Source organism: Anastrepha ludens, chromosome 5, assembly GCF_028408465.1.
Source record: "Anastrepha ludens isolate Willacy chromosome 5, idAnaLude1.1, whole genome shotgun sequence".
Classification (NCBI taxonomy): Eukaryota; Metazoa; Arthropoda; class Insecta; order Diptera; family Tephritidae; genus Anastrepha; species Anastrepha ludens.
The window spans coordinates 101586653-101614446 of record NC_071501.1 but is presented as its reverse complement, the minus strand read 5'-3'; the positions used below and the strand labels follow the sequence as shown (position 1 = coordinate 101614446).

General features: G+C 36.9%; 1 protein-coding gene across 3 annotated transcripts; it reads right to left on the bottom strand.

The window, feature by feature from the left end:
* On the bottom strand, window positions 1–27355 carry LOC128864125 (uncharacterized). Of its 3 annotated transcripts, XM_054103641.1 has the most exons (8): window positions 27229–27355; window positions 26822–27096; window positions 6349–8900; window positions 3888–4013; window positions 3664–3805; window positions 3451–3591; window positions 3159–3378; window positions 1–1852 (listed from the first exon to the last, which is right to left on the bottom strand). In XM_054103641.1, exons 3-8 carry the CDS (start codon window positions 8832–8834, stop codon window positions 645–647), a joined length of 4323 nt encoding a protein of 1440 aa, XP_053959616.1. In that variant the 5' UTR covers window positions 8835–8900; window positions 26822–27096; window positions 27229–27355; the 3' UTR covers window positions 1–644. The 3 variants fall into 3 exon arrangements, with proteins under 3 accessions (XP_053959616.1, XP_053959617.1, XP_053959618.1); XM_054103642.1 differs by having other exon boundaries at window positions 26822–27355; XM_054103643.1 differs by lacking the exons at window positions 26822–27096; window positions 27229–27355 and adding an exon at window positions 16590–16861.
* Window positions 27356–27794: the final 439 nt, after the last annotated feature.

Sequence of the window (27794 nt, the reverse complement as noted above, 5' to 3'; positions counted from 1 at the left end):
TGAATGTTTAATTTATTTATTGTATTTAATTTGAAATTATCCTTTATAATATTCTTACATTGGATACATTCGACGTTTTTCCATGATTTTCAAACTAATTAGCCGATAGCATACACATTTTGGTTTGTTTTAAAATTCACAGAAATTCATCTAGAATAACATGTACGTATGTTTGCATCTACATCACAAATACTGTTGACCACAAATTCTCCAGTTCACGTTTTATTGTTTAAGTTTTCGTTTCTGTTGATTTTTGTTTTGTTTTTTAGCAATAATAATGTGGTGATATCATCAGTTTCTAAATTTGTATGCCAAGCTAAAATGTGTGTAACAACACTTTTGCTGTGAGACTTTATGAAACAGTGTTTAATTTATTTTTTATCTTATTTTTACAACAAAAATTTCATCTAAAATTTTTCTTATATTTTTTTCGTTATAATCATTATAAATTTCGCATTCGCGTACTAATTTAAATAGAAATCTTTCTTTCAGTTCTATCTTACAATTATATGCAATTCATCTCCATAATATAAATATTTTTCATTCATTTCCTGCTTTTTTCTCTTTTTGTTTTGTTTTGTTAAATATTATATTTTTTCTTAACATGTTTTGAATGCATTCTTTAATGGCTAAAATATGAATCTCTAAGAAAGTTTTACTACATCTACACTACTACGTTGGTTGGTATTGCAGCTGCTATTGTTGGAATTACTGCTGAAGCTAATGTTGTCACAGTTTGACATTCCTATTGATGCGGGCGATGATGTTGAAGCCAAATTGTCGCAACTTTGCTCCTCCTTGTGCTTACTATCACCCCCGCCGTCGCCGCCGCCGCCGCCGTCATACGCCTCAATATCCGGCAAACTATTTTTGCTTTGTGACGATGCCATTGTGGAACAAGACGGATATCTAATATCCTTTTTTCTCGCACCTCCACACACCTCAGACGTTGGCCCATTGTACAGCGTCGATTTGCCACTCTCATCCAATATAATGTTCAGCTTATCTGTACATAGTTTCCGGTGGCCTTTGCCACCGCTACCGGATGATATGCCTGATCGTTGGAAGAGCTCCGTTTCAAGTATGTGTGTCGGCTCACCGACTGGATTTAATCGTGTGCTATTTGCATTGCCGTCCCCCCTTTGGTTGTTGGTTAGCAACTCATGCAGCGTAGAGCCATCCTGTTGCTTGGACATTTTATAAATGGCTGGGCAAGACTTAGAGCTCTTTACGTCGTTTGTGTCTTTATAGTCGCGTAATTCATTTAATTCAATATTGCTGTCTCCGGCAATAGTGTCTGTAGGAGTACCGTCATGCCACCTGCTATTGTCACACGGTGAAGCGTGTGCCACTCTCTCACATCTGTGTCCATGGCAATGGTGATGCCTTTTCTTTTCGGCAGTTTTTATTGGTACCAACTTATCCGCCAATGTGGCGGCATAACAGTTATCTTCAATGCTACCCGCACCCGCCGGATGCTTATCGCTTATTTTCAATTGACTTAAAGTGAACTCAGCCTTGGATAGTGATGTTAAGCCGTCGCCGTTGCTTCCGCTGCCACAACCGGCAAACATCATGGGTGTATTCATTAGGAATTCCCTGCTTATTTTGGATGCATTTAAATCTAATTTCTTATGATCCAAATTCTCATTGATATAATTGATGTGTATCGGAGAGGTCTGCAATTGGAGATGTGAGCACCGTAGCTCATCTTCAGGTGGTGTATAGTATACTGATGCTTTGCTAGCCGAGTTCAGAGCCATAACAGCTAATTTACTTTTTAAACTCTTCACTTTGGCCGCGCTAGGATTGAATTGATCTCCCAACTGGCTTTTGAAGTATACTTCAATATCTAAAAAAAAGAATATAAATAAAAAATTTTGAACAAAAATCGTCTTAATACCAACTTAGTTTAATACGAAAGCAGAAAAGCTAGTTTAATACGAAGCATTTCCAATTTATTTGATAATCTAATTCTTGTCCAGGTAGGACGCCGTAGCTGAATGAGTTGGTGCATGACTACCATTCGGGAGTGCGTAGGTTCGAATCTCCGTGCATAAACATCAAATTACGGAAACAGTTTTTTCTAATAGCGATCGCTCCTCGGCAGGCAAATGGCAAACCTCCGAGTGTATTTCGGAAAAAGCTCCTCATAAAAAACCCATTTGCCGTTCGGAGTCGACTTAAAACTGTAGGTCTCTCCAATTGTGGAACAACCTCAAGAAACACATCACAAATAGGAGGAGGAGCTCGGCCAAACACCTATCAGAAGTTAAAGGCGCCAATTATTTACTTATTTTTCTTTTAATTCTATTTAGAATCAAAAATGTCTTGCATACATAAAAAGTGGCGTAAAATTAATCCGCCTATCGGAAGATTTACAATTTTTAAAAATGTGAACGAGACAGCTGCAGTATACAAATATGTGGAGTGCGTAAAGGTCAAAATAAAGTTTCCCATCACTCAAAAAACAAATTGGATGATGATATCTTCTTGTTTCAAGGTAATAATGATTTTGTGATGCACATGATGAGAATATCTGCCTTCTACGACACGGAAAAATACTTCATTTTAAATCTTATTACCAGGAAACCGAATATGTAATATTTCAAGGTTATGTTTAGTTAGTAGCATCTCTTGGAAAACACCCACCAAGTTTCAGCCACATCGGTATATTTCTTTCGATTCTTTCTATTCCTTTGAATCGAGAAAGTCGAGCGCTTTACCTTTTCCATCACGACAACATCAACTCCCTCACACCTCAGCAAAATTAATGGAAATAGGGTTCCTACTCGTTTCACATCCGCTCTATTCTTCAGACTTGGCTTCCTCGGGCTAATATTTGTCTCCCAATTTTAAGAATTGTCCGGCGGGAAAAATATTTTATTCAAACGAGGAGGTGACTAAGAACCGAATGGCTTTTTTCCAGACTTGGAGAAATCTATTATTCGAAAGGGAATAACAAACTAGAACAGCGTTGGACAAAGTGTAGGTATAACTTTTAGACTAAGTCGAAAAATAAAAAAGGTTAACCCCAAACTATTAAGTAATTTTTATTTTTGCCCAGACTTTACAAACGACCCTCGTATTTGTAAAAAAATAACTTTAATTATGAATTTTGTTACTTCATGCGGAGCACCAAAACTACTTATACTAACCTTCAGCAATATCCTCTTCGCAGCGACCCCGACAGTTTTCAAAATAGAAACTCGGAAGATTTTCCAACACTTTATTAAGTGTTTGTTGTTGATATTTGTAGCCTTCACGCAAGCGCAAAACTTGGTGTGCACTAAATTTACGAATTTTGTTACGTTGGAAGACGTAATTTTCGCGCACCCAATTCAATTGGCCTGTGGAATAATCACGAACCTTTTTCACCTAGGGTCAAAATAAAAAATTAAAAATAAATTCCAAACATTTACACATTGAAATGTCACGAGGCCAAATTACCTGATCATAGTATTGATCCTTTAGCGATGTTAAATGTGTGGAGCCCATGTCTCTAAATTCTTTCAAATATTTGGCTTGAGATGTATAACTGCTTTGTATCCATTCAACTTGTTGTACGCAATTTTCCCGAATGCGATGCACCTAAGATTATAACAAAATTTTAATTAAAAAAAATCAAACTTTTTACCATTGCAATGTTTTCAATATTTTTACTTGTTGCGCATAGTTTTCGCGTAACCGTTCCAATTGTAGGCTTTTGTAACTTTCAATACTGTCAAGCATGGCATAAATTTGACGCGCTCTTGGGGATTGCTTGTTGCGTGCACAGCAGTAAAATTTATCGAAAATGCCGCATCTGCAGTGAATGTTAAAGCAAAAAGAAAAGAAGAGTTCAAAAAACCCAATTACATGCGCATGTATTTGCAGGCTGTACTTACTTGTCGCAGAGCGCGCGAAGCCCTTGTACGATCAGTGTCAGCGAAAGGAAGGCGGTGGCGGCGGCGATACCCGATAGAAGGCTCTCAATTTTAACCCGGTAGAAGACAATTGGATCGATGTAGATTCTTTAAGATTTATATAAATAATTAATACAAGGAAAAGTAAAAAACTGTTCAGCTTAAGCTAGAAAAATATATCTTTGAAAATAACGCAGTAAAACTACAGAGCCTTTCAAGTTCGAATTTCTTTTTAGCAGTCTTTTTGTTTTTTGACAGCTCGTACGGTTCCATGATCACTATTTTGAGAAGTGTTAATTAGAAAACCCACAATTGACTAAAATGAGTTCGATTTGTTCGGGAAGAGTACAAAAATAATTAAACAAATTGTGGATAAGAGTATTAAATGTTAACCTTTTTTGGTCTACTGTTGAGGGTATGGAAATGGACGACATCTACGTATGTGGTTTAAACAAACCAGTGTGACATATTGCAAAGTTTTGTCTATATATTTATTTTTTATTTGATTGTTTGTAGTATGTTAAAAAAATATAGTTTTTACTACAACGAAAACCATATAATAGTTTATATATAGTTTCAAACTTTAAAAATTGAATATAAAAGTCAAAAACTTAATCCAATCAGAATATTTAGCAAAATTTCGTGCCAGTTTAAAGTGGCTCAAAATTCGCTTTGATTTTTTAACTTTTGCTCTTTTCTAGCCAAGGCGGTAAATCAGCTGATTTGTTTTTTGTCTTTCGCCGTGTTCATGTGACTGTCAGTTCAGAATGAAGCAAGGCGAATTCATTATTTGTTTTCTAGTTTCCCAATACTTTTCTTTGACAATCAACTGTGCAGAACATTGTTGTTAATCTATTGCCACCACATTTAATGAATGCGCCTTGTTTCTAGCGGTCTTATGTACAATCTCTTCTATATACCTTCTGCTCAAATATGAACGAGACGTTATCAATAAAACGGTCCGCGGATGACATATGGCAAAAATAAATTTTTTGTTTTTTGGTAGGACTGTTATAAGCTTACATGGCAAATTTCAGCGTGATATGTCACATAGTTTGTTTTCTGTGCTACTGTAAACAAGTCAAGCTCGATGGTATATTAACCTGTATACCCAGTTTATAAAAAAAATTAAAAAAGTAAACAGCAAAAAACATTAATTTAAAAATATTTAAAAACAAAAGGAAGTTTTTCTAAAAATTTTGACTAAAAAGGTAGAGATTTTGATAAATTTTGAACAGTCTACAACTTTATAAAAAACAAAAAAAAATTAATTAACAAAAAAATTCAATGGTCTATAAAACTGCATACCCAGAGCTTTTCTAAAAATTCTGATTAAAAAGGTAAAGGTTTTGATGAACTTTTTTAAATTTTGAACAAAGTTTGAAAATTTTAGTTGTAGGGATTTCGTTGAAGTAAGAACTTTATTTTATAAAAAAAAAAACGAATAAAAAAAAATTTCAAAAAAAGTTCAATGGTCTATAAAAACCAAAGTTTTCCTAAAAAACTTGATTAAAGGAGTGGAGGTTTTGACAATTTTTTTTAAACTTTGGACAACCTACAACTTTGAGTTGTACATATAGTTGTAGTATGAACTTTATTTAAAAACATAAAATTAAAAAAAAAAAATAAAAAAAAAAATAAATAAAATATTAATTTAAAGAAAAATTAAGTAAATATAAAAAAAATTAAGTAAAAAATAAATAAATAGTCAAAACTTTTCAATAAGTCACCCTGCCATTATTGTGAGCATAGCTGTATACCCACAGTCAGTCATAAAAGTTTTGGCATAGTTAATTTTTTTTACAATATTTATTGTTAATCATGCTACTTTTTCTCGTTAATTTTGTATGAAAATAGTTTTTAGTATAATAAAAGTGAAGTTTCAAACTTTATCCGAAATTCAAAAAAACTTCTCATGCAATTTTCGAACTTTTTCTATAAAATTTGCAATTTTTTTGTATGCAACTTTATAGCTCATTTAATTAGAGTGTAAAATAAAACAAGTTTGAAATTGCTGAAAATTCCCCTCGATTTTTAATAATTTTTCTGTATAATAAAGTTTCTGCATTTTTCCCTTCAAGCGTTCAAGCATTCTGTTGAAAATTTATATGAAATTCAAAATTTAAATTTTTAATGATGCATAAGATTTTAAATTTTAAAATGTGTTTTTTGTTGTTGTATGAGCAATATTTCTATACAAAGTTAACGAAAAAAGAAAATGACACGAAAAACATTGGGAATATTGCAAAGAAAAAAACTCACGGAACAATACTTTTTTGACTCACGGTATATATTTTTTGTTATTTTGCTCACATAAATATCCATGAGACCCTCGTATCGAATCATTTTGCAACGCTACGCATCTTTGAGTATTTCTCTCTCTTACTCTTTCTAATTTTACTCTTTTATAAAACTGTAGTTTTATAATAAATATTATACCCACCTCATAAACGCCGATGCATTGCCCATGATGTTGTACGCATAACAAGTGTAGAGCCCACTATCGCTGCGCGAGATATTGTGCACCAATAGCGAACCATTCTCGATCAAAGTCACCCGATTCATCACGTCGCTTGCCTGCAAACTGACGTTCAACATGTTGTTATCGTCCATTATGAGCGATGTCAGTGGCAAATGACCGAGAACTTTATCGTTGTGATTGATGATGACCGGCCGCTTGTCGGGATCAGCATGGTGCCGCAAAATCTTATTTGTAGGTGTTACCCAAATGACGTCAGGCGTAGGGCTGCCTGAAAACATGCACTCTAACTTCGCCGTCGAGTGTAGTTTGTGCATTTTCGACTCGGACGACTCCAAAATTACCGGCTTCAAGCAATGCAAATGTTGCAGCACATTCACCATGTCACCCGGATGACCATGATGGCATGTCAGTGACTCAGTCAACTCATCAATATCATCACCTATGTCCATGGACGACACATCGGCCGACATAATGGTGCCTTCATACAGATTGCTAACATGGTCGGCACGCAAACGACGTAGTGTTGAACTGCTATTGCCCAGCCACTCACCCAACCAGTACATGCGGCAGTCGCATATGTAGTCGTTGTGCCGAATGTGTATGAAGCGTAAATTAGGCAGGTATTTCACACTCTCCGGTATGTAAGTTAACTTGTTGTCGCGCACATTCAAGCGTTGCAACTGGCCAAGATGTCCTATTTCAGCGGGCAGATGCTGCAACCCATTTCCGGCCAGCAGGAGCTCGTGCAGGTTGGGTGTATTGCGGAAGAGCGTGCGTGTGAGCTGAGTCAATTGCTTGTTATGCTGCATGGAGAGTATGCGCAAATTCGCCAACACTTTCGGATCGACATAGTCAATGTTGCGCGAAATGAAGTTGCCGATTTTCTCCAGTGGCGTTGAGTCAATGCGCAATACAAGCAAAGCACGTTGCGACATAAATACGCCACTTGGCAGTTGAGTGAATTTGTTGTAACTCAAATCGAGCTGCTGAAGATTATGCAGCGGATGAAAGAGTATTGAGGAAATGGTGCTAATGCTATTCATCGACATGTTCAACATAAAGAGGTTCGAAAGTGATTCAAATGCTTTGCGATCTATGCTATTTATATTATTTTCCGATATATCCAAGTAGCGCAATTTTGGCAAATTATAAAATGTGTTCTTGCCAATCGTCTCCATTGCATTTTTTTGCAAGTACATTTCACGCAGTTCGCCGTTCAATGCGAAAAAGTTATCCGGAAAGGAGAGTAATCGGTTATTGGACAAATCGAGCGTTTGTAAATCGCGCATGCTTTGAAACAATTGGAACGGTAATGTCGTTAAACGATTGTGTGCCAAATAGAGCCGTTGCAACTTTAATGCGCCAGTGAAGGTGTTACGCGGTAAATCGCTTAGTAGATTGCGCGTCAAATTCAGTCCTTTAAGTTCACTTAGGTGGCCCAAGAATTGCTGACTCAACACATGTATACGATTATCATCCAATCGCAGCTCGATCAAATGATTCATGTGCTGGAATTCCGAGAGTGTACAGCTTTGCGTGTCCACAGCATTGCTCGTCAACTTCAGTACTCTTAATCGTCGAACTGTCTGCGATTCTGCCCAGCCTGTGCATTCTAACTGATTTGCGGTCAAGTCAAGTGATTCCAAATACTCGAAGTTGGATTTGTAATTCGAAAATAGCATATTTAGTTGCTGGTCACGCAAATTGCTGTACGCCCACTTGAAGTGCCGTACGCTTTCGTACTGCTGCAGCTGCAAAGATGACGCATCCGCATTGGCATAACAATGCTGCAAAATTATATAACCGTAATTGATGTACATCTTAGAACGCAGTTCCGCGTTCACATTACTGATGGTCGTATTCTCGCAGAAGAGCTTGAAAACGTTCACATCATCGGCTCCACCACTGCGCTCATATGCGGTGTCTACATCGCCACCAACAGCTCCAACGGTATTTGAATCCGCAGCCGTTGGCACCGAAATACCATCCATTACAAATGAAGGTATTTGTATTTTATAACCTAGCACAGAGATTTCATGCTCATACCTCTTCTGCGCCGGTTGTCGTGGTTCTTCTTTTGCAAACGTCGATATGCATGAAGCGGATAGCTGCTGGATGAGAGATAATGAAGCTGACGTGTCTACTAGCTGCTGGTTTTGTTTTGGGTAGAGGTTGCCTTCAGCTTTGAATTTGGTAATGGTTTGCTGCGTTTGTGATTTTGATGGCGCAGCATGTTGTTGTTGTGGCGCAGAGCTTAAGCTAGCAAGTGATGACTCGTCTGCGACTAATGCTGCGGAAGCGGCGGCCGCAGCACCAGCTCTGGTGGCCTTATAGGCATTCTCTTCTACATTGGCCGCCGACGAGACTGCATATACATCAACAACAAAAACACTTGCAACTGTTAGGAATAGAATCAATATCAGGGAAATCTTGGATATTGTTTCCATTTTTCAGTATATAATTTTAGAAATTTGTATGGCATTATGTTGACATTTTTCAGCGGCATATTATACCTGAAAAATCAGAAAAGGTAAAATGTTAGCTTGTATAATAAAAATTTCAATTAAATTAGTTATCAGAATTTTAGTAAATCATAACTCACGCGCAAATGTTTCATATATAATATAAGCCATTGGACAAAAATCAAATGTTAACGAGGCACCTCAATTTTAAAATGGCCTGGCAGCAAAACTAGTGAACATGAGCAACTGCTAGTGGTTCCCACTACAGTCGGTTCTACGTTACCGGAACGACCCGGATTTATATCCGGCCAAGGACTGTCACTTCAGCAGCATTCCCCATATATGTATGTATGGGGAATGATTATGCTGCTACAACAACAACAACAGCAACTGCCCGTTCCACATTACCGGAACGACCCGGATTTACTATATCCGGCCGAGAACTGTCACTCCAGCGGCATTCCTGGAACATGTATGGAGAATATTTATGCTGCTACAACAACAGCAGGATGGTCGTTTCCACGCGTGTTACCACAGCATTCAACAAAAACAAGAATAATGTTTTATGCTGTCACAAAAGCAACAGTCCACCATGTCCCGGTCCAATTGCTCCTTCAAAACTTAATTTCGCTATAGCGAATCCGTAACGATCCGTTTAAGAAGTTTAGATCCGTAACGACTAGTTCGATGTGAACTGAAGAGCGGCGAAATTTGCTACACTCACCTCGACTGAGACCATCTGCTGTACTAGATTTCGGAACATAGTGGTACATAACGAATCTCATAAATGAGCCTACTACTCCTCATGAGCATAATAGCTGGGCACTTGACCATTGGCCACATGGCGACCAGGTTCTGAGCACCACGTAACGATTTCTATAGGATCTTTTTGATCTGTAGGTTTGAATGACCTGCACTTCGACGACGGTTATTTCTTCGAGGATGAGGACAGACAAGGAAGAGTTGTTTAACCTCAAACAAGATTCAATATAAATGTGCTGTTACTTTTTTCATACAATAATTGTATTCCCAATAGTCGGCGGGCCTGTTTTCAACTCAGCTTAGGTAATTATAGGACTGTGCGGCTGAGGCGGCCTGTAATCTCATTCATCAAGAGCCTTGATTAAACAAATTCCTTTTAACAGAATCCTTTTAATCCGTCCAATACTTCGACGACCGGGATTTCTACCTGCTTCGATTACAGCCACTGAAGATAATTGCGGTTTCTGATAGTGATGATGTTTTATTGGCCTAGGATTCGAAGGAGCTCACACAAAACATACATTCTCCAAAAATGTTTAAGACAAGCTGTTTCACCAAGTTACAGATAGAGGGACGTAAACGGCAGATAATTGGTTTTTGCTAAGCTTTTCTTGACATAAATACAATCGGAGGTTTTATATAGAGCTCATTCTCCTATTTGTGGCGGGTGTCTTGATGTTTTTCCACAAATGGAGGGTCCTACAGTTTTTAGCCGACTCCGAACGGCAGATATTTTTTATGAGGAGCTTTTTTAAACTCGGAGGTTTGCCATTGCCTACCGAGAGGCGACCGCTATTGGGAAGAACTTTTTCTATCATTTGAAGTTTTATGTATTTCGAATGTACGCACTTCCGAATGGTAGTCACGCACCAATTGCTTAATATCCACAGTTAGAATCGAACTTAGACTTTACTGCTTATGTGCCACGTTCAGATCAGGCTATCAAATATGCTTTAGTACAAAGCGATGTCGATTCAATCTTATATAAAAACTGTGAAGTATAACGGGTGACCAAATAGCTTTGATAAGTTTCTATTAGGGATATCATAATAATTTTCAGATGTACTTATCTATTGCCTATCTATCTATGATATCCATTGCCAGCTATAAACCTCCCTAATGCACGCAATCATTCCCACTGGTTACTGCAAACTGCGAAGAAATCTAGACAGGCCCGGGATATGGCTTAATGAGTCCTGTCAATTCTGCGAATTATATCCAGATACATCAAATTTCATATCGAGAAGAAGCAGTAATCATCTTGGTGTGGTATAGCCGGAAGAGACGCACATACGCTCAATCGCTAGCTCTGCATCATCTGGGCCTGCATGAGATATTACAACGAGTAGTGGGCACCATAGATCTTAAGGTCGAAGTGCACAACTCTATTTCCACATCCATCGACCTATCTAAAATCTAATTTATGCATGTGTAAAGCATGGTCATTACAAAATATGAAACAAAAAATATTTCATACTATCCTAATGGAAATTTGTTACTACCTTAAGCGTAAAATTCTTTTCATCAAAGTTGTTACATTTATTATCCACTGCTAAGCAAGTAATTTATCAACACACTGTCAACTAATCAATCGACCACTCAAAATGAAAATGAGGAAAAAGAACGATTCTGTGAAATGCAATGATCAATTGCCTGGCACCGACACTACACCGCCCCAACAGCATTGACGATGCGAAATGTCGAGGTGAAACCAAGAATGAAAAGCAAGCTTGCATCGACACACTCTGCCACAAATGTTTAATGGGTAAACAATTCTAAATGTAAATGACAAAAAGGTAATAAAAACTGAAAAACTTCTAAAGTATACAAATGTACACAAGCATAAAAGCGAAGAAAGAACGAATAACAAATGGAAAAGCCACGCATATAATTCTTAACAAATCAATAATGCGCCGACAAAGGTGCTTATAAATATACTCGTATATATGTAATGTAGGTATTGCTTATATATGAAAAAAGTGAAAAGGGAGGAAATAACTCATACATGCTACCGATTTAAACACTTTTCATTTCTCTTCTACAATAATGAGGGTACACCGAGAACTTCAACTTTAAACTCCAGTGCAATCGATCAAGGCCTTTTAGAAAAACTGAAGCGCCGGTTTCTTCATGAGTAGGCGATATGCATGCATTGGTACTGCTTTGTACGAGATATGTGCCTCTCATACTTGTCAGTAAAATTTAAAAGATTTTGAATTCTTTTGAAAGTTATTTTTTACCGTTATTCCTCATTTTCTCCATAAATATCCATAAAGAATGCACGAAATTTTTGTTTATATAGAAAAAATGCGCAACCCGGTCAAGAAAAAAATTATCAAAAATTAAACGAGACTTTGAGGCACTTCAAACTTGCACTTTATTATACTAAAATTTAATGGACTACATATAAAACTGCGTACCCAAATTTTTTACACTTTGGAGAAGTTTTGTGAAGGAAGCTTTGACGCACCCCGCGTTGTAATGCTGTGAATGATAAAGTGACCCACATTTTTTATTTCTGAATTTCGAATTTCGTCCTAAGTTTGAAACTTTGATTTATAGGATATTTGTTGTGGAATGAACCATAATTTTATAAAAAATTTGTTAAAATTAAAAAAATTTTTTTTTCAAAACTGGTTAAATTTTTTTTTTTCAAAATTCACATAATAGTCTTAAGCAAATGCTCAATACTAAACAATTCCATGCATTGATGTAGACAACAATTGGATTATTAAAACTAGTATTAAAAATTGAATAAATAAATTTAAAGCAAGTGATTTTATGAGGCCTGGTTGAAATATTGTACGACGCTATTTGCAAAAATTATAAATATTCCGATAGGCTATTTTGTAAAAGATCTTTATTTAACCCGCTTCAAGCACCCAAAAACAGACCATCTAATATGCAATTGTACTTTTACAAAAGGGTTTTTAATAAGAGGTGTTATTTTGATATTCAAAGAAAAATGTTATTTTTTAATATAAATGATCGGATGTTTATTTCATTATAAAGAGGAAGGTATGCCGTTCATAGTGGAAAATAACATCAGGCAAATGACCACCACGACCACGCTTACAGGACAATATTCTTTTCATGAAATTTTCCATAACCGAATTGCAAAGTGGATGTCCTATGTCCTCGATAGCCTCACGAATTCCATCTTTAAGGGCTTGAATCGACTGGGCTGTTGGTGTAGACCTTCTCTTTCACGTGGCCCCAAAGAAAAAAGTAGCAAGGTGTTAAATCACAAGATCTCGATGGCCAATTGTAATGACTTCTTCGAGAGATAACATGGTTCGGAAACTTTTCCCGTAAAAGATCAGTGATTTCGTTGCTTGTGTGGCACGAAGCGCCGTCTTGTTGAAAATAAACGTTGTCCAGATCAATACCATCCAATTCCGGCCATGAAAAATCGTTAATCATCTCTCGATAGCGCAATCCATTTACCTATAACACCTGTTATTGAAAAATCCTATATATACACACCTTAATTTGATAATACATATAATTGATCGTACCATCAGCTGTGCCGCAAAACGAAATCAATCAAATTATCAGCAAACTCAATCCAATCGGGTCTTATTGAAAGCTCACTTTGACGGTATAGGTAGTATTTTAGATAGTATTTGGCGTTCATTACTGTTTATTTGAATTAATTTAATAATTAGCTACCCTTAACCAGTCTCTGCGTTGTCTAGCCCGTAATTGTGTTGTGATTAGATTCAACGATTGCATAAAAATCTAAAACAATCACAAAATTCACTGAATATCTAAGTAGGTACATACGAGGGTGGTTCAATAAGTACGCCAAATTAGAATAGATCTCGTTGGCACCTCAAATTTAAAATGTTGCTTGTCAAGAAGTATCTAACAGCCATTTGAGAAAGAAGCCTACGAGCATTTCCATAAAAATTTTAACAAAGTGAAGTTTAAACATTTTTACCATAATTGGATCAAACAAAAAAGGTTGAAAAGTATTCGATGCGCACACTCATACTAGCACAAGTGATGCCGAACATTCAGGTCGTTGCAATTTAAAGCTAAAACGAGTACATTTAGAGAGAAAAAAGTTCCAACTATTCAAAACATTCTTCGTTTTTAACGTCATATACTCATGTGCGAAACAGCGGCTCCTGCCACAAGTTTTATCCCCGCGGGTGGAGCATTATGCATAGCATTTTGTGTACTGTTGTGGCAGTACAACAACAACAACAACATAGGAGATATAGCTTAGCGTTAAAGATGTGGGTGGAATGAAGAAACTGCCTATTTTAAGGACGTTGAGAAATTGTATTATTTGGGTCACATCAGAAAATTTAAGGAATATTAGTTAGATAAAGTATCAGTAGCTAAAAATAGACTATGCTGGCAAACAAAAGTTCTATTTACTCAACATGACGTTTCTTATTTCAATAACAGGGTGTTATTGATCCACCCTTGTGCATATCGAAGGCAGTTGTTAAAACTAAAAACACAGATAGGGGGAAATTTACTCACACATACATACAAGAATACACATATATGTACATATCTAGGTATAAATACTTTTAATTCCATTCGATTTTTAATTTCGTTTTTTTTTTTTTGTGTTCAACAAACTTGCATTGTGAGAGATATAAAATTAGATATGTATGTATATTTCATAAGACAGATTTTTTTAAATAGTTTTCTTAATGAATGAAAAGTATGAAAAAACCGAAAAGGGGATAAAGTACAGGCTATAACATATAAACCCTTCAGCAAAATAATAAAAATCCTTCACAATTTTATTATCATCTCCAGTTAAGCAGTCCTCTGAACTAGTCTAAGTAAACCTATAATAGTAGATTTAGATTTAAAATAATTGGAGGTTTGCACTTCGCAATACTTCGTCCAGAGCCAGTTCCCTTATTAAATTCAAGATAGAGCTGGGTTGGACTGAGCGTAGGCGCCTTTCTTCTGGCTGCAAATGTCCGAGATATACCGCGCTATACCTATCTTTTATCGTTTTGGGCTTGTATGTCCTACCACCGGCCTCTTTTGGTCAAGGATTTAGTGATGTATTCGTGACATAAAGGCGTTGTACTTGTAAGAAACTTGTATTGGAACAAGATTTATTTAAAACAAAGAAAAGACAAATAAAAAGTCCAAGGAGTTAATGGGGTTTGTCAGATAACAGTGCCAGGAGCTGAGAAAGCAATTTCAACTAATGCAAAATTATTTTTTCGAAGAAGAGAGAAGTCTTTCCTAATCATTTGAGATCAAGCGTCAAAGTTTAGACAAGGCGATACCTTATCGCAGAAATTATACCATATAAACGGTTCCGTGCTACTTTTTTAATTATGGTTTTACAATGTAAACATGTGACAGGTATTTGAAGAGCTGGTCTCAAAATGAAGGTCATTAAACCCGGGTTTTACCAGTTTTAGTTCAGAAAGAAGCAAAACAAATTGATCTAGCGGTGAATGATGGTAGTGCACAGTACATACTAGCAACAAATCATGTCACGGTTATAAAGTTTGAAGCAGTGAATGTCCGCATTTTTTTTTCTTTTGAACAGATATAGCGTTTTTGAGAAGCTATGCATGCCAAAAAGGAGCTAACGATACAAGGGCAAAAAATGTCTATTGTTTTAATTTTCGATTTCCGCAATGCAGGAGATCCTAGGCCCCACTGTCGGTATATGAGACACAAATGATGGACGTGACCTTTATAATGCCTCAAAAGCATGCCATTACGTCCCATTCCATTAAATACTGGCAATGACAAGCAAGGAAATAGTATTAGTACAGGGTGCCTCATCTCAATTTGGTCAATTGAGTTATTGAATATTTTTGCACTGCTCAATATTCAGAAAATTTGTACTCTTTCAAGCGTCATAATTTATCTCAATTAGTTTCCAAAAACAATATCGATTAAGTGGCTGCTTTTATTGGTTAGACAAAAAAAGTTGTTTGATTTACAATTTTAGAATTTTGCTTTCTTTTGCCTAACAATTCGCTGAGATTTTGTTTAAAATGTTATCTCTGAGCTCTTCATGGTCTTCAGTTTGTTGATATACATTTTATTCTTTAAAAATCACCTCGAATCCTAATCAATATCATCTTTATTTGAGACCAGACATGCCGGGAATTTCGGTCGCAAAAATTCCATCACTAATCCTGTGGTGTGGCATGTCGCTAAGGTGCATCGTACGGCCAAAATATTTTCCACGACACGCACGCTGAATTAAGTTTCGGTGCATATTGAAATTATGGCTGATATTTAAAAATTAAAATGTGTTGAAAATTGTCGAAGTTATTCGATAATTCCATTGACCAGATTGAGGTGGCCGCCGTAGCCGAACGGATGGGTGCGTGACTACCATTCGGAATTTGGAAAGAACGTAGGTTCGAATCTCCGTAAAACACCAAAATTAAGAAAAACATTTTTCTACCAACGGTCGCCCCTCGGCAGGCAATGGCAAACCTCCGAGTGTATTTCTGCCATGAAAAATCTCATCATAAAAATATCTGCCGTTCGGAGTCGGCTTAAAACTGTAGGTCTCTCCATTTGTGCAACAACATCAAGACAGACGCACACCATAAATAGGAGGAGGAGCTCGGCCAAAGACCCAAAAAGGGTGTAAGCGCCACTTATATATACAGATTGAGGTGGAGCAAAAAACTTTGCTTTGCTAACAAAACTTCCCGCTCAGGATCATATACGACCGTAACACGGGTGGTGTATCATTTTCTTTGCATAACTTATGCTTGCAGGTCTATATACAACAAACGTCACACCAGCTTGTATGCGTGACACTGTTATTCGTTTAGCAATCAAGCCAGAGGTTATTTATGGCATGGCACAAGTACCAAAATTGGTATGAACGTATGCATTCTTGAAAATCGTATGAGTTGCAAAATAGCTAACATTTTCACTTATACGAAAAATTGTTAAAAAACTTTTTTCTTAACCTAAGATACTTTTATACTATATTATACTCATTGTTCCACCGACCGTGTTCTGTATGCACTATTGCTTTAATTTTTCCACACTTCACATCTCTAATCGCCATTTACTTAAAGCTCCTTCATCCGCATTGAACATAACTTAAAAAAGTTTACTTCAACATGAGGTTTGCAAATAAATTACCACTTAAAAGTTCAGAACAATTTGGGTTTTATGTTCAATTACACCATTACCGCCAACAATAAAAACAATCAAAACAAATGTCACAAATGCAGACTGCGCCGAATTCCTACGAATGCCTCTGCATTGCCACGAAAGCTACGACTGTGACTGTCGCTTTTGTGCGCCACCTGAATGAGCAATAGTAGCGACATTTTTTCTAAAGCAAAAGAATAAAATAAAACAAAAACAAGACAGAAATGAAAGTAAGTGCAAAAAACACAGAAATTCGATAATTTAATTAGACGAAAGCGATAAAAACAGCTGAGTGCTATTTAAGCGAGGGCTCCTTGTGTTTGCCAAAGCTTTTTCGCTTATATATTTTTTTATCACTAATAAGTAAAACACGCATTTGATAAAATATGATATTTGCATTGTTTATATTTTTGTTTAGGATTTGACGATACATAGAAAGACGAGAACCTTTCTATACCGAAAAAATACACACAAAAAATTATAATTATGTATGCGTGTGCATACAACCGACTCGACTTAACTCCCAAAAAGAAACCGAACCTTCTGCTTAACTTTTCAGCAAAAAATGAACTCATTTCGTTGAAATATCATTTATAACGGGCGTATATTTTTTTTGTTTTTTATGAAAATACCACTTTTATGACTTTATTTGTTTACAAATTGTATGACACTTAGTGTTTATCATAGTGCAATAATACAAAGTGTGCCAGGTGGCAATGACATTCGTTTTTAGAATGCAGACTTGGCAGTTAAATAGCAATTTTTTACATTCTGCTGCATTTTTTCAAAAAATATTCTTCAAATATGCGTACACAAATCTTGCTGGCACACTTTGTATTAATTACACTAGGGTGTTTATAAATAATTTCAGACATAAGAAAATTATAACGGTTCCTTATTGGTTTTTGTAACACGATAAAACATTCTCAAAAATTGTTGGGGAATACAGCTGAATTGACAATCCTTGGCCAGGGCGTTCCGTTCGACTGTTGAGGGAACGTTCCGTAATAGTGCGATTATAAGCTAATTGGATAATGGGAATGGTGAAACACTAACCCGTGATAAAATTTGTAGCATCTCGCAATGTACGACTGGTTAACGTGGGAGTTTACTAGGTTGTTCAACAAGTTTTGCGGTTCGATAAGAGAGAGCGTTGCCTATTTTATTTTATTTTTTGATATTTCGTTATGATGATACACTGCTCATATTAACGTATATGAAGTTTCATTTTAATCTGTCAATTCATTATTTGTTTACAAACCAATTAGGATCGACGTGTCACAATATTTTCTACAAAGGAAAAAATCAAGTATTGCGCAGTGACTGAATTTTTATTTTTGGAAGGTTTAAAAGCAAGCGAAATTTAAGAACGAATGCTGAAACCACTTTTTGCCATCAATTAGTACAGTAGAAAGATGCATTGCGGAATTTAAACGAGGTCGTACGCGTCTTGAAGACGATTCACGTCAAGGACGTCCAAAAACAGCAACGCTAGAAATCGTAAAAAAAATCAGCATATCGTATTGGAAAATCATCGAGTGACTGAAGGAGATTTAGTAGAAACCCTGGCATCTCATTGGGCAGTGTAAGCCCTATTTTGACTGAAGTATTGGGTGCCGCTATTTCGCTAACAATGGAACAAAAGCACTTCCGAAAGCGACTTTTTCAGCAACATTTAGAGCATTTTCGAAAAGGTAAACTGGATTTTGTATGTCGATTCATCACTATGAATGAGACTTGGGTCTATCACCATGATCATAAATAAAAATAAAAGGCTAAAGAGTGGTGCGGAAAACTGGTCCTTCGGCACCGAAACGAGTTCGTGTCCCGAAATCGGCCAAGAAGTTTGTGGACTACTTGCAAAATGGTAAAACAATAGATTCTGAATATCATTGTAACCTTTTAGACCAGCTGAAGAAAAAATTTCATGAAAAAACATTCTGTTTCATAAGGACAATGCACCGAGTCACAAAAGCATTTTCACAATGGCTAAAACCCATGAATTATTGGAGCATCCATCGAATTCACCAAATTTAGCACCTAGCGACTTCCATCTGTTTCCAGATCTAAAAAATGCATGCGTGGCAAGCATTTTTCATCAAATGCTGAAGTCATAACAGCGGCGGAACCATATTTTGCTTCCAGATTCTAACTTAAGGGATGGAATTCATAAATTGGAATCTCGTTGGAACAAGTGTATTGATGTTCAGGAAGACTATACTGAATAATAAAGTATATTTCAAACCATAAAATTGTGTTTTTCTTATCGAACCGCAAAACTTACCGCAGAACCTAGTAAATAGCTATATTTCGTGAAAATTTCTCGGATACCTGGCAGCATTGTTACCACAACTAAAAATGATATATAACCTAATCAAACTTATCTCATCGATATTAACCCTGCGCGTTATCTATTACCTACAATAAGTAAAAATTCACATTAATCTTATTTACGACCTCTTACTTGCTTTAATTTATACTTTAATTCATTTTATAACCGTAATTCCTCGTTGTGGTGCTTTGAACACTTTTGCTAATAAAACTTAAGTCCACATGCGATAATTTACAAACCAACTTGTTTTGCATTTTTTAGCAATAAAGTGCTGTTTATAGTGCACATTCATGCATGGCTGCGCTGAGTCCAAATTAAGTGCATATACATGTATATATGTATGTGTGTACATGAATCCATTCACATTATTATTTATTTATTAAGCTGAATAGGACACCAATTGAGTGTCTTCTTCTCATATATTTGTAAACACGGCCATAATTAAATGCATTTCATTGGCACACAAATTTGTATATTTGAGTGAAAGATAAAATGCATTAAAATATGCAACCACTTGTCTTAATCCCAAAAGCAATGTACAAATTTGTGGTAGATTTCCTAGCTGTGGAGTGAAGTAAGTGCGGAAATAATGAACATTACATTTTTAGTTTTCTTATACAAACTTTTACTGCAATGTATATATACATACATACAGTGTTGGTCAAAACCTAAGCATCCCCTTAGAACATTCTTTACCTTCAACGGTTGCACTTCGACGGACCCGAAGAGATGCGCGAGCTATTTTAGCCGGCTTTTCATACTGCATCCTCCGGGCGACAGAACCAAACATCGTGCTACCAGAAGGCTGCACAAACTGACGAACGACAGTGCGCCACTTACTTTCTCCGGTGATGAGGTTCAGGGGGCCATCAACAAATCGAAATCATCAAAAGCCATTGGCCCTGACGGATTAAACGCGCTGATGCTGAAGCATCTGGGACCTCTGGGAGTAGGATTCCTCACAAGGTTCTTCAATCTGTCCCTGGCCACTCTCGTCATCCCTGACAAGTGGAAAGCAGGGAGAGTGGTCCCACTACTGAAACCTGGGAAACCCACCAACCAAGGGGAATCTTACCGGCCGATAACTCTCCTTTCCCCAGTAGTGAACACACTTGAAGCCCTCCTACTCCCACTCTTCACGAAACACCTGGCCCCAGCCACGATAATGGCGTCGGGCAATGACATAGATGGCCTGTGTTCCAAATTGAACAACTACCTCACCGACCTTTCTCGCTTTTTCACTGCGAGGAATCTCCAACTTTCCCCCACCAAGTCCACGGCGACCCTCTTTACCACCCGGACAAAGGCGGTCAAGCTGTCCCTTAAGGTAAAAGTCGATGACACACCAATCCCGACGGTAAATAACCCCAAAATTTTGGGTGTAACCTTTGACAGCTTGCTCTCCTTCTCTGCGCACACAACCGCATTTGCCACTAAAGTCCAAAATAGCAACAAGGTCCTCAAATCGCTGGCCGGCAGCACTTGGGGCAAAGACAAAGAACTGTTGCTTTCGACATTTAAGGCAATTGGCCGGCCGGTTCTAAACTATGCTGCGCCTGTCTGGTCGCCTGGAACTAGTGATACGCAGTGGACAAAGCTACAGACATGTCAAAATACCGCCATTCGGACAGCGACCGGGTGCCTCCTGATGTCTCCCATTCAACACCTACATAACGAGGCACAAATGCTCCCAGTAGCGGAGCACAACAACTGCTCAGCAAGCAGTTCCTGCTTGGATGTTACCGCAGGTTTCACCCCTGCAGACACCTGCTTGAGCCTGAGCCGACTACGCTGACGAAATCCAGGACAAAACTAACCGCAACCTACTGGACCGGACAGTATTTAGACAGTCAATAAACGACATCCACCGGGAGACCGTTACCACCTTCATGAACTCCCGTCCTGTGAATGCCGTAATCGGAGTCCAACCACCACCTATTGCAGACGAAGAGCTCCAGCTTCTCCGTGAGACTCGTCTAACAATGGCACAACTATGTTCTGGATACTGTAGCAGGTTAAACTCCTACATATCCAGAATCGACCCCGACATACCAAACACATGTCCGGCAAGTGAAGGTACCCCGCACGACACTAACCACCTATTGGTAAATCAGCTGAGTTTTTTTTTATTTCCTTCGCCATGGCCATGTGGCTGTCAGCTCACAATAAAACAAGACGAATTCGCTCCCACGACAGTTGGTTCTACGTTACCGGAATGATCCGGATTTATATCCGGCCAAGGACTGTCACTTCAGCAGCATTCCCTATATATGTATGGGAAATTTTTATGCTGCTACAACAACAACGAATTCATTATTTGTTTTCTACTTTCTCAATACTTTGCTTTGACAATCAAACGTACAGAACATTGTTGTTGGTCTAGAGGCACCATCTTTAATGAATGCGACATGTCATAAAGCCAACTTCGTAAATATTTTGAAAGCGGAAGCGACAAGCAAAACAGCTGATTTAGAGGATTGGCGTTTTTAAACATTAAAATTTGGGTGGCTAGCATTTGTTTTTGGGTATCAAGAAATTAAATATGAACGGTTTGGAACTTGCTATCAATTTCGCAACAACGATTGCAATTTTTGACTTAATGGCTACGTCAATCAGCAAAATTGCCGTATTTGGGCTAAAAAGCACCCCTTAGCTATTCAAGAACAGTCATTCCATCCTATGGGCTGGAGGAATCATCGGAGGCTGGCGCCAGTGTAACAGTGAATGGCGAACGCTATCGCGTCATGATATACGACTTTTTGATGCCCCTGATCTCCAAACCATTTCGTTCTAACAAGACGGCGCTTCTTTTCTGCGTCGTCTTTTCGCTAAGCAATTTATCTCTCATCTCAGGCCAGTGGATTGACCACCAAGATCGTGTGATATCTCACCTTTGAACTTTTATTTGTGCGAGTATGTAGTCTATATGCTTTGTGGATAAACCACCTGCTATTGAGGCATTGGAAGCCAACATTACTAAAGCTATTCACGAGATACCGACCGAAGTCCTCCAGCGGATTACGGCGCAGTTGCGGCCAACATTTGAAAGGGATTATCTTTAAAAAATAAATGTCATGAATGGTTCTACACAAAAATAATTAAGATTGTCCAACTAGAATTTTCCTTATTTTATTTCAAATTAAATTCCCATACCTCTAAATTGAGCACCCTTTATTTATACTAATAGGTCTATTTATAAGTTCGTGCGGTTTTACAACAGATGGCGTAACTTGATTATTATTCCATCGATCCACATTTCCAAACATTCATTGGAGAGCTACTGTCGTAAGGCACAAACGTCAGTATACGTTTTTTATTTGAAGCGTAAACAACAATATTTTTACCACACTTGAAAATGTCGAATTTCGTGCCAAATAATGTGTTTTTGCGGGGAATTCTTCTTCATTATTTTAATATGAAGAAAAAAGCAGCCGAAAGTCATCGTATCTTGGTGGAAGTTTATGGTGAGCATGCTCTATCTGAGCGAACGTGCCAGAAGTGGTTTGCACGCTTTAAAAGTGGTGATTTTGGCTTGGAAGACGAAGAACGCGAGGGTGCGCCGCCAAAGTTCATGGATACCGAATTGGAGGAATTGCTCGATCAAGATCCGGCTCAAACGCAAGAAGAGGTTGCAAAAACTTTGGGAGTTGATCAATCAACCATTTCCAAACGTTTAAAAGCCATGGGAATGATCCGAAAGGTAGGCCATTGGGTGCCGTATGAATTGAAGCCAAGAGACGTTGAACGCCGTTTTATGGCATGCGAACAACTGCTTCAACGGCACAAAAGAAAGGGTTTTTTGCATCGAATTGTGACTGGCGATGAAAAGTGGGTCCATTACGACAATCCAAAACGTCGGGCAACGTATGGATACCCTGGCCATGCTTCAACATCGACGTCGGCGCAGAATATTCATGGCCTGAAGGTTATGCTGTGTATCTGGTGGGACCAGCTGGGTGTTGTGTATTATGAGCTACTGAAACCGAATGAAACGATTACGGGGGATGTCTACCGACGACAATTGATGCGTTTGAGCCGAGCACTGCGAGAAAAACGGCCGCAATACGCCGATAGACACGACAAAGTTATTTTGCAACATGACAATGCTCGGCCACATGTTGCACAAGTGGTCAAAACATACTTAGAAACGCTCAAATGGGATGTCCTACCCCACCCGCTGTATAGTCCAGACCTTGCGCCATCCGATTACTATCTCTTCCGATCGATGCAACATGGCCTGGCTGACCAGCACTTCCGTAATTACGATGAAGTCAAAAAATGGATCGATTCGTGGATTGCGGCAAAACCGACCGAATTTTTCACAAAGGGAATCCGTGAATTGCCAGAAAGATGGGAAAAAGTAGTAGTAAGCGATGGACAATATTTTGAATATTAAATTTGTAACCATTTTACGTCAATAAAGTTTCAAATTTCGAAAAAAACCGCACGAACTTATTCATAGCCCTATTATTATATTTTATATTTACTTCGAGTATATTTTTATGTTCACAGGCAAAACTTGAGGAATTTAGCATTTCAAAAAACAAAAAGTTTAAATCAAAGAAACATCTTAAGAATATAATTTCATGGGCACCATATATGACAAGCCAAGAATTTAAATTAATATTCAAAAGCATACCCATTATTCTGGGGTGCAGAGCTCTATCCTCCTCTATTTTTAAGACTTCAAACAGCAAATTTTTTTTAAATTTAGATTTCACTTTATTTTAAAAATTTTCGTAAATGTAAAAAAAATATACAATATATGTATATTCATTCAAAGGATTTATAAATTTTTATCATGGAAAAATGTTTTATATTCAACCCCAAATGGATGATAACACGTTTTCCCACGAAGCTTAACATCTTTGCTTGAGGGCAGTTACAACATTTTCCGGCGAATGAACGTATTTAATAGAGAAATGTTCCTGAATAGTCGCTAATTTGAAGTTTGAGAATTGGATTTAAGAATTGTTCGCAGTTTCCATTCTGATGAGTACAAAAACAAAATTTATGTTGGCACAGCGCGCGTACTATATGCTTTTCCACATTACTGTTTCTGGATAATTTTTTATCAATTTATCCAATTACTCCTGAGTATGATTCCCTCTATTTCTTGTCCTTTTATTATGTTTTATAGCAAATTTTCAAAACTTATTTTATGTTTTTTGTCAATATCGTACTCTTGCATTACGTTCATTAATTCTATTTATTTATTTATTTACTTGAAATATTAATATAAATAATCACATTACAAATTCAACGCACCTAGCAAGAGGTTATCGGCCTATCATTAATTCTAAATTGATTAATTCGCAATTATTGAAAGCGCTTAAATCGTTTTTCCATGTGTAAATGGCCGCGTGAAACGTTGCTCGCAGTGATGGTTCCGTTGCATTTTTTTTATTTATGCTTAGTTGTACTTATTTTTTAGTGCTGAATTCTACGTTTCTTTTTATAAACAAAAAATATTTATATGTATATAATAAAAAAATCAATTTCACCAACAATTTACTCGATTTTCACTAATGTGGTCACTTAAATGTTTGCTCAATACTGTATGTTCCGCAGTATAAACTCGTATCACCTTGCGGAAGCAAACCCGTGGAAATTTGCAGCAAAAGCATAATATCAAAATACGCTTTTCATTTCGCACAAATGTAAGCATCCTACATACATATGTATATACATATGTATTATATGTGCATGCATACATACCCATAGTATGTGCTGCATGAATGGAAGCTTACACATGCGTATGTATGTATGTATATACCCACCAACGTGGCAGAAATTGAAAATGGAAGTTTTATTATTTGCGTTAGCCATTTTTGTTGCTTTCTTCACACTTACATCCATGCATAGGTATGTGTGGAACTTCCCTTTTTCGGCTTGTTTACATCCTCTATGCTTCACTCACACTGTGAGACAACATCAAAGGACATTACATAATACATTCCTTGAACTTTGGCTCAAACAACAAAAATGCTGCGTCAAACATGTACCTACCTATATCCAACAGCAGTGTGATAAAAAGTAAATTGCGGTATTATAATTTCACTTTTGTCCAAAAACCAACAACACACAAAAATCAAAACAAAGCCAGGTCACATATTGACAATAAATCGTCAAAACACAAAAAAATTGAGAAAATGGGCAATACGTATTGTATATGCATACATACATATGTAGGTATGTAACATATTTGGGTACATGTGAACTTTTATGTACTCTGGTTACTCCCTATGTTTACATATATTCATATATACAGATTCATACATATATACATATGTACTTAAATGTAATAAGCCTTAGATGTATGCGGGTTCATATAGATTATTTTTGAAAATAAATAAATAAATTTTATTAAATATTGAGACTTTTGATAAAAGAGACTATGTTGCCTCATTCTTTAGTAAACTTAAAATAGCTCTACGGATAAACTGAAGCTTGGAAATGGAAAAACTTTGTATTTGCAAACATCCACCAAACAGAGTTTACTTCTAGAAATTCCTCTACATTATGTTTGGGTGTCAATCAGCCCTATGAGCTCTGAAGTCTCATATCTGCGAACACTCCGTATTTACTGTACAGAGCAATGCTGTCTGCCCTATCACCTTTTAGTGAACAAATGAAAGACTCGTTGTTTTTGCGGGCTTGCCTCCAACTACAACAAATGCAATAGCTACAGCAAAACTATCCCCTCATTGTTCATTTACACTATTACCAGTTGTATTGTTGCGTAATTACTGCAGTCCTTACATATCATAATTGGAGTCCTCAAAATACATAAAAAATCGCACAGTTTTTATATTAAAATGTCCCCATTATTATTGCAATTAGCGCAATTATTGTTAGTTAAATGCTGCAGGCATGCAATTCAGGGGTAGTATATACAAGTAAGTATGTATGTATGTATGCACATCAATCTGGATCGTTTTGATAAGAAGAATTCTTACTATTAAACTTTAGTATCCTTATAAAATTGCTTAATTGCTAGAGCAATGAGTTGAGAAACAGGTCTCAAACTTATTGTGCATTTTTTATTGTTCGTTTTATTGCAGAATTTTAAATAAAAAACCAAAGAAGTAGCCCCTGCAACAACTTAGCGCCTCGCTCCAACGCTGGTCAGTTCTACGTTACGATTTATATCTGGCCAAAGTCTACCACTTCCAAAAATGTATGGGGAATGTTTTATGTTGTTACAGCAAAAGCATTCTTACGCTTAATTTTACTGAGAAACAGTACCACACATATAGCACGCATTTGTCTCTATTTTAAGATATGAATCGTGCTACACGTCGACTGCTTAATATGTGCATAAGAGTGTTTGTTAGTGGTAATATCGACCAGCTTCAGTCCATAATTTTAGTAACTGGGTTTTCAAAATTCATTTTTAACATACATATATATGTATTAACGTGTACGCATACTACGACTCTACTCATGCCGCAACGCCTACACATGCTCACTTCTTAATATTTTTACGTAAACCTCTAGGATACCCTTACTCGCAATATAGGCAGTCGCACATTGGACAAACAAATACATCTCGTATACAATACTTTTTCCAGATCCGTAGGGCCCATTATATCATTTCCATTTCACTTCTCATTCATATAATCCTGAATTTTTTGCTTCGTTTAACAATCTGCATATATATGTACATATATGTACATATGCATAGTCCAGTGTTTTTGCGGTGCAATATACCACTTTTTACTTTCCGCTGGTACCACTTGCTGCCACTTACCAATTTTCTGGTCACTTCCATTTTTGCACTTGCTGCCTCTATTCCACAAATAACCAAAAAAATGAAGACTATCTTTCAAGAATATCTCAAGGCTTCGTAGATTAAATTTTGAGGCTACACTTCTTAATGGAAACTAGTTTTATGCACTTTTCAATGATTTCACTCAAATTTCAAACATTTTTCATATATTTTTCCCAATATTTTTCTTATTCAGTACACTTAAAACGTAGACGAACGGAATTTTCTGAGCTTTTCGCAGCCAAATAGACGACAAACTGAAAAACGGAAGAAAATCATGCAACGAAAGCAATTCGAAAGATGAATAATGATAAAAGCCGCGTCAAGTAGAATATGCGAAAATTGCGAAACAATGAAGTTAAAGAAGCCAAGTAAAATAAATAATTTACTATGCAAATCTCTAGATCTAGTTGCTGCAATTCGCATATGAAATTTGCCACAAAAAATATTTTTGCTGTAATTCAATATTAAAAATGAAAAATCAGTGTTAAAATTAGGATTCGCCTCGCTTCTTTTTACACTTCACAAAAGGGTTAAGGAAATGCCAAAGAAAGAAGGAAAACCGATAACAGCTGCTTATTGAATACAGACGTGGCGATTTTTATTGTTGATACAGTAGCGTGCCAAATAACGATAAACGGAAATAAACAACATTCCGTGCCTAGATGGCATTAATTTTTTGGCTGTATGTGGTTACAAGACATCTGCTAGTTGAGTTTCACATTTGGCCACAACTGAGAACAAATGGTTTTAAGCACAAAGATAAACGTTCAAGGTTTAACAAAATTTTCTAAAAAAAACACTAAAATTAATGAAAATTATCAAAAATTAATGGAAAATTCAAATGTTCAATGATTTTTCGATATTCGCTCTCTCAAAAGACTTAAAATACTCTTCGAGCTCATATTAAGTTATAAATAGCGAACGAATGAATTATTTAGAACTGTGGTTCACG

Bases quoted from the DNA above. Each gene is read 5' to 3' on its own strand.
- LOC128864125 (XM_054103642.1), bottom strand. From the start codon at position 8,834: ATGGAAACAATATCCAAGATTTCCCTGATATTGATTCTATTCCTAACA. The intron at 4,014-6,348 runs GTGGGTATAATA...TAAATCTTAAAG, and splicing joins AATGCATCGGCGTTTATGAG to AATCTACATCGATCCAATTG. The intron at 1,853-3,158 runs GTTAGTATAAGT...TCTTTTTTTTAG, and splicing joins CGAAGAGGATATTGCTGAAG to ATATTGAAGTATACTTCAAA.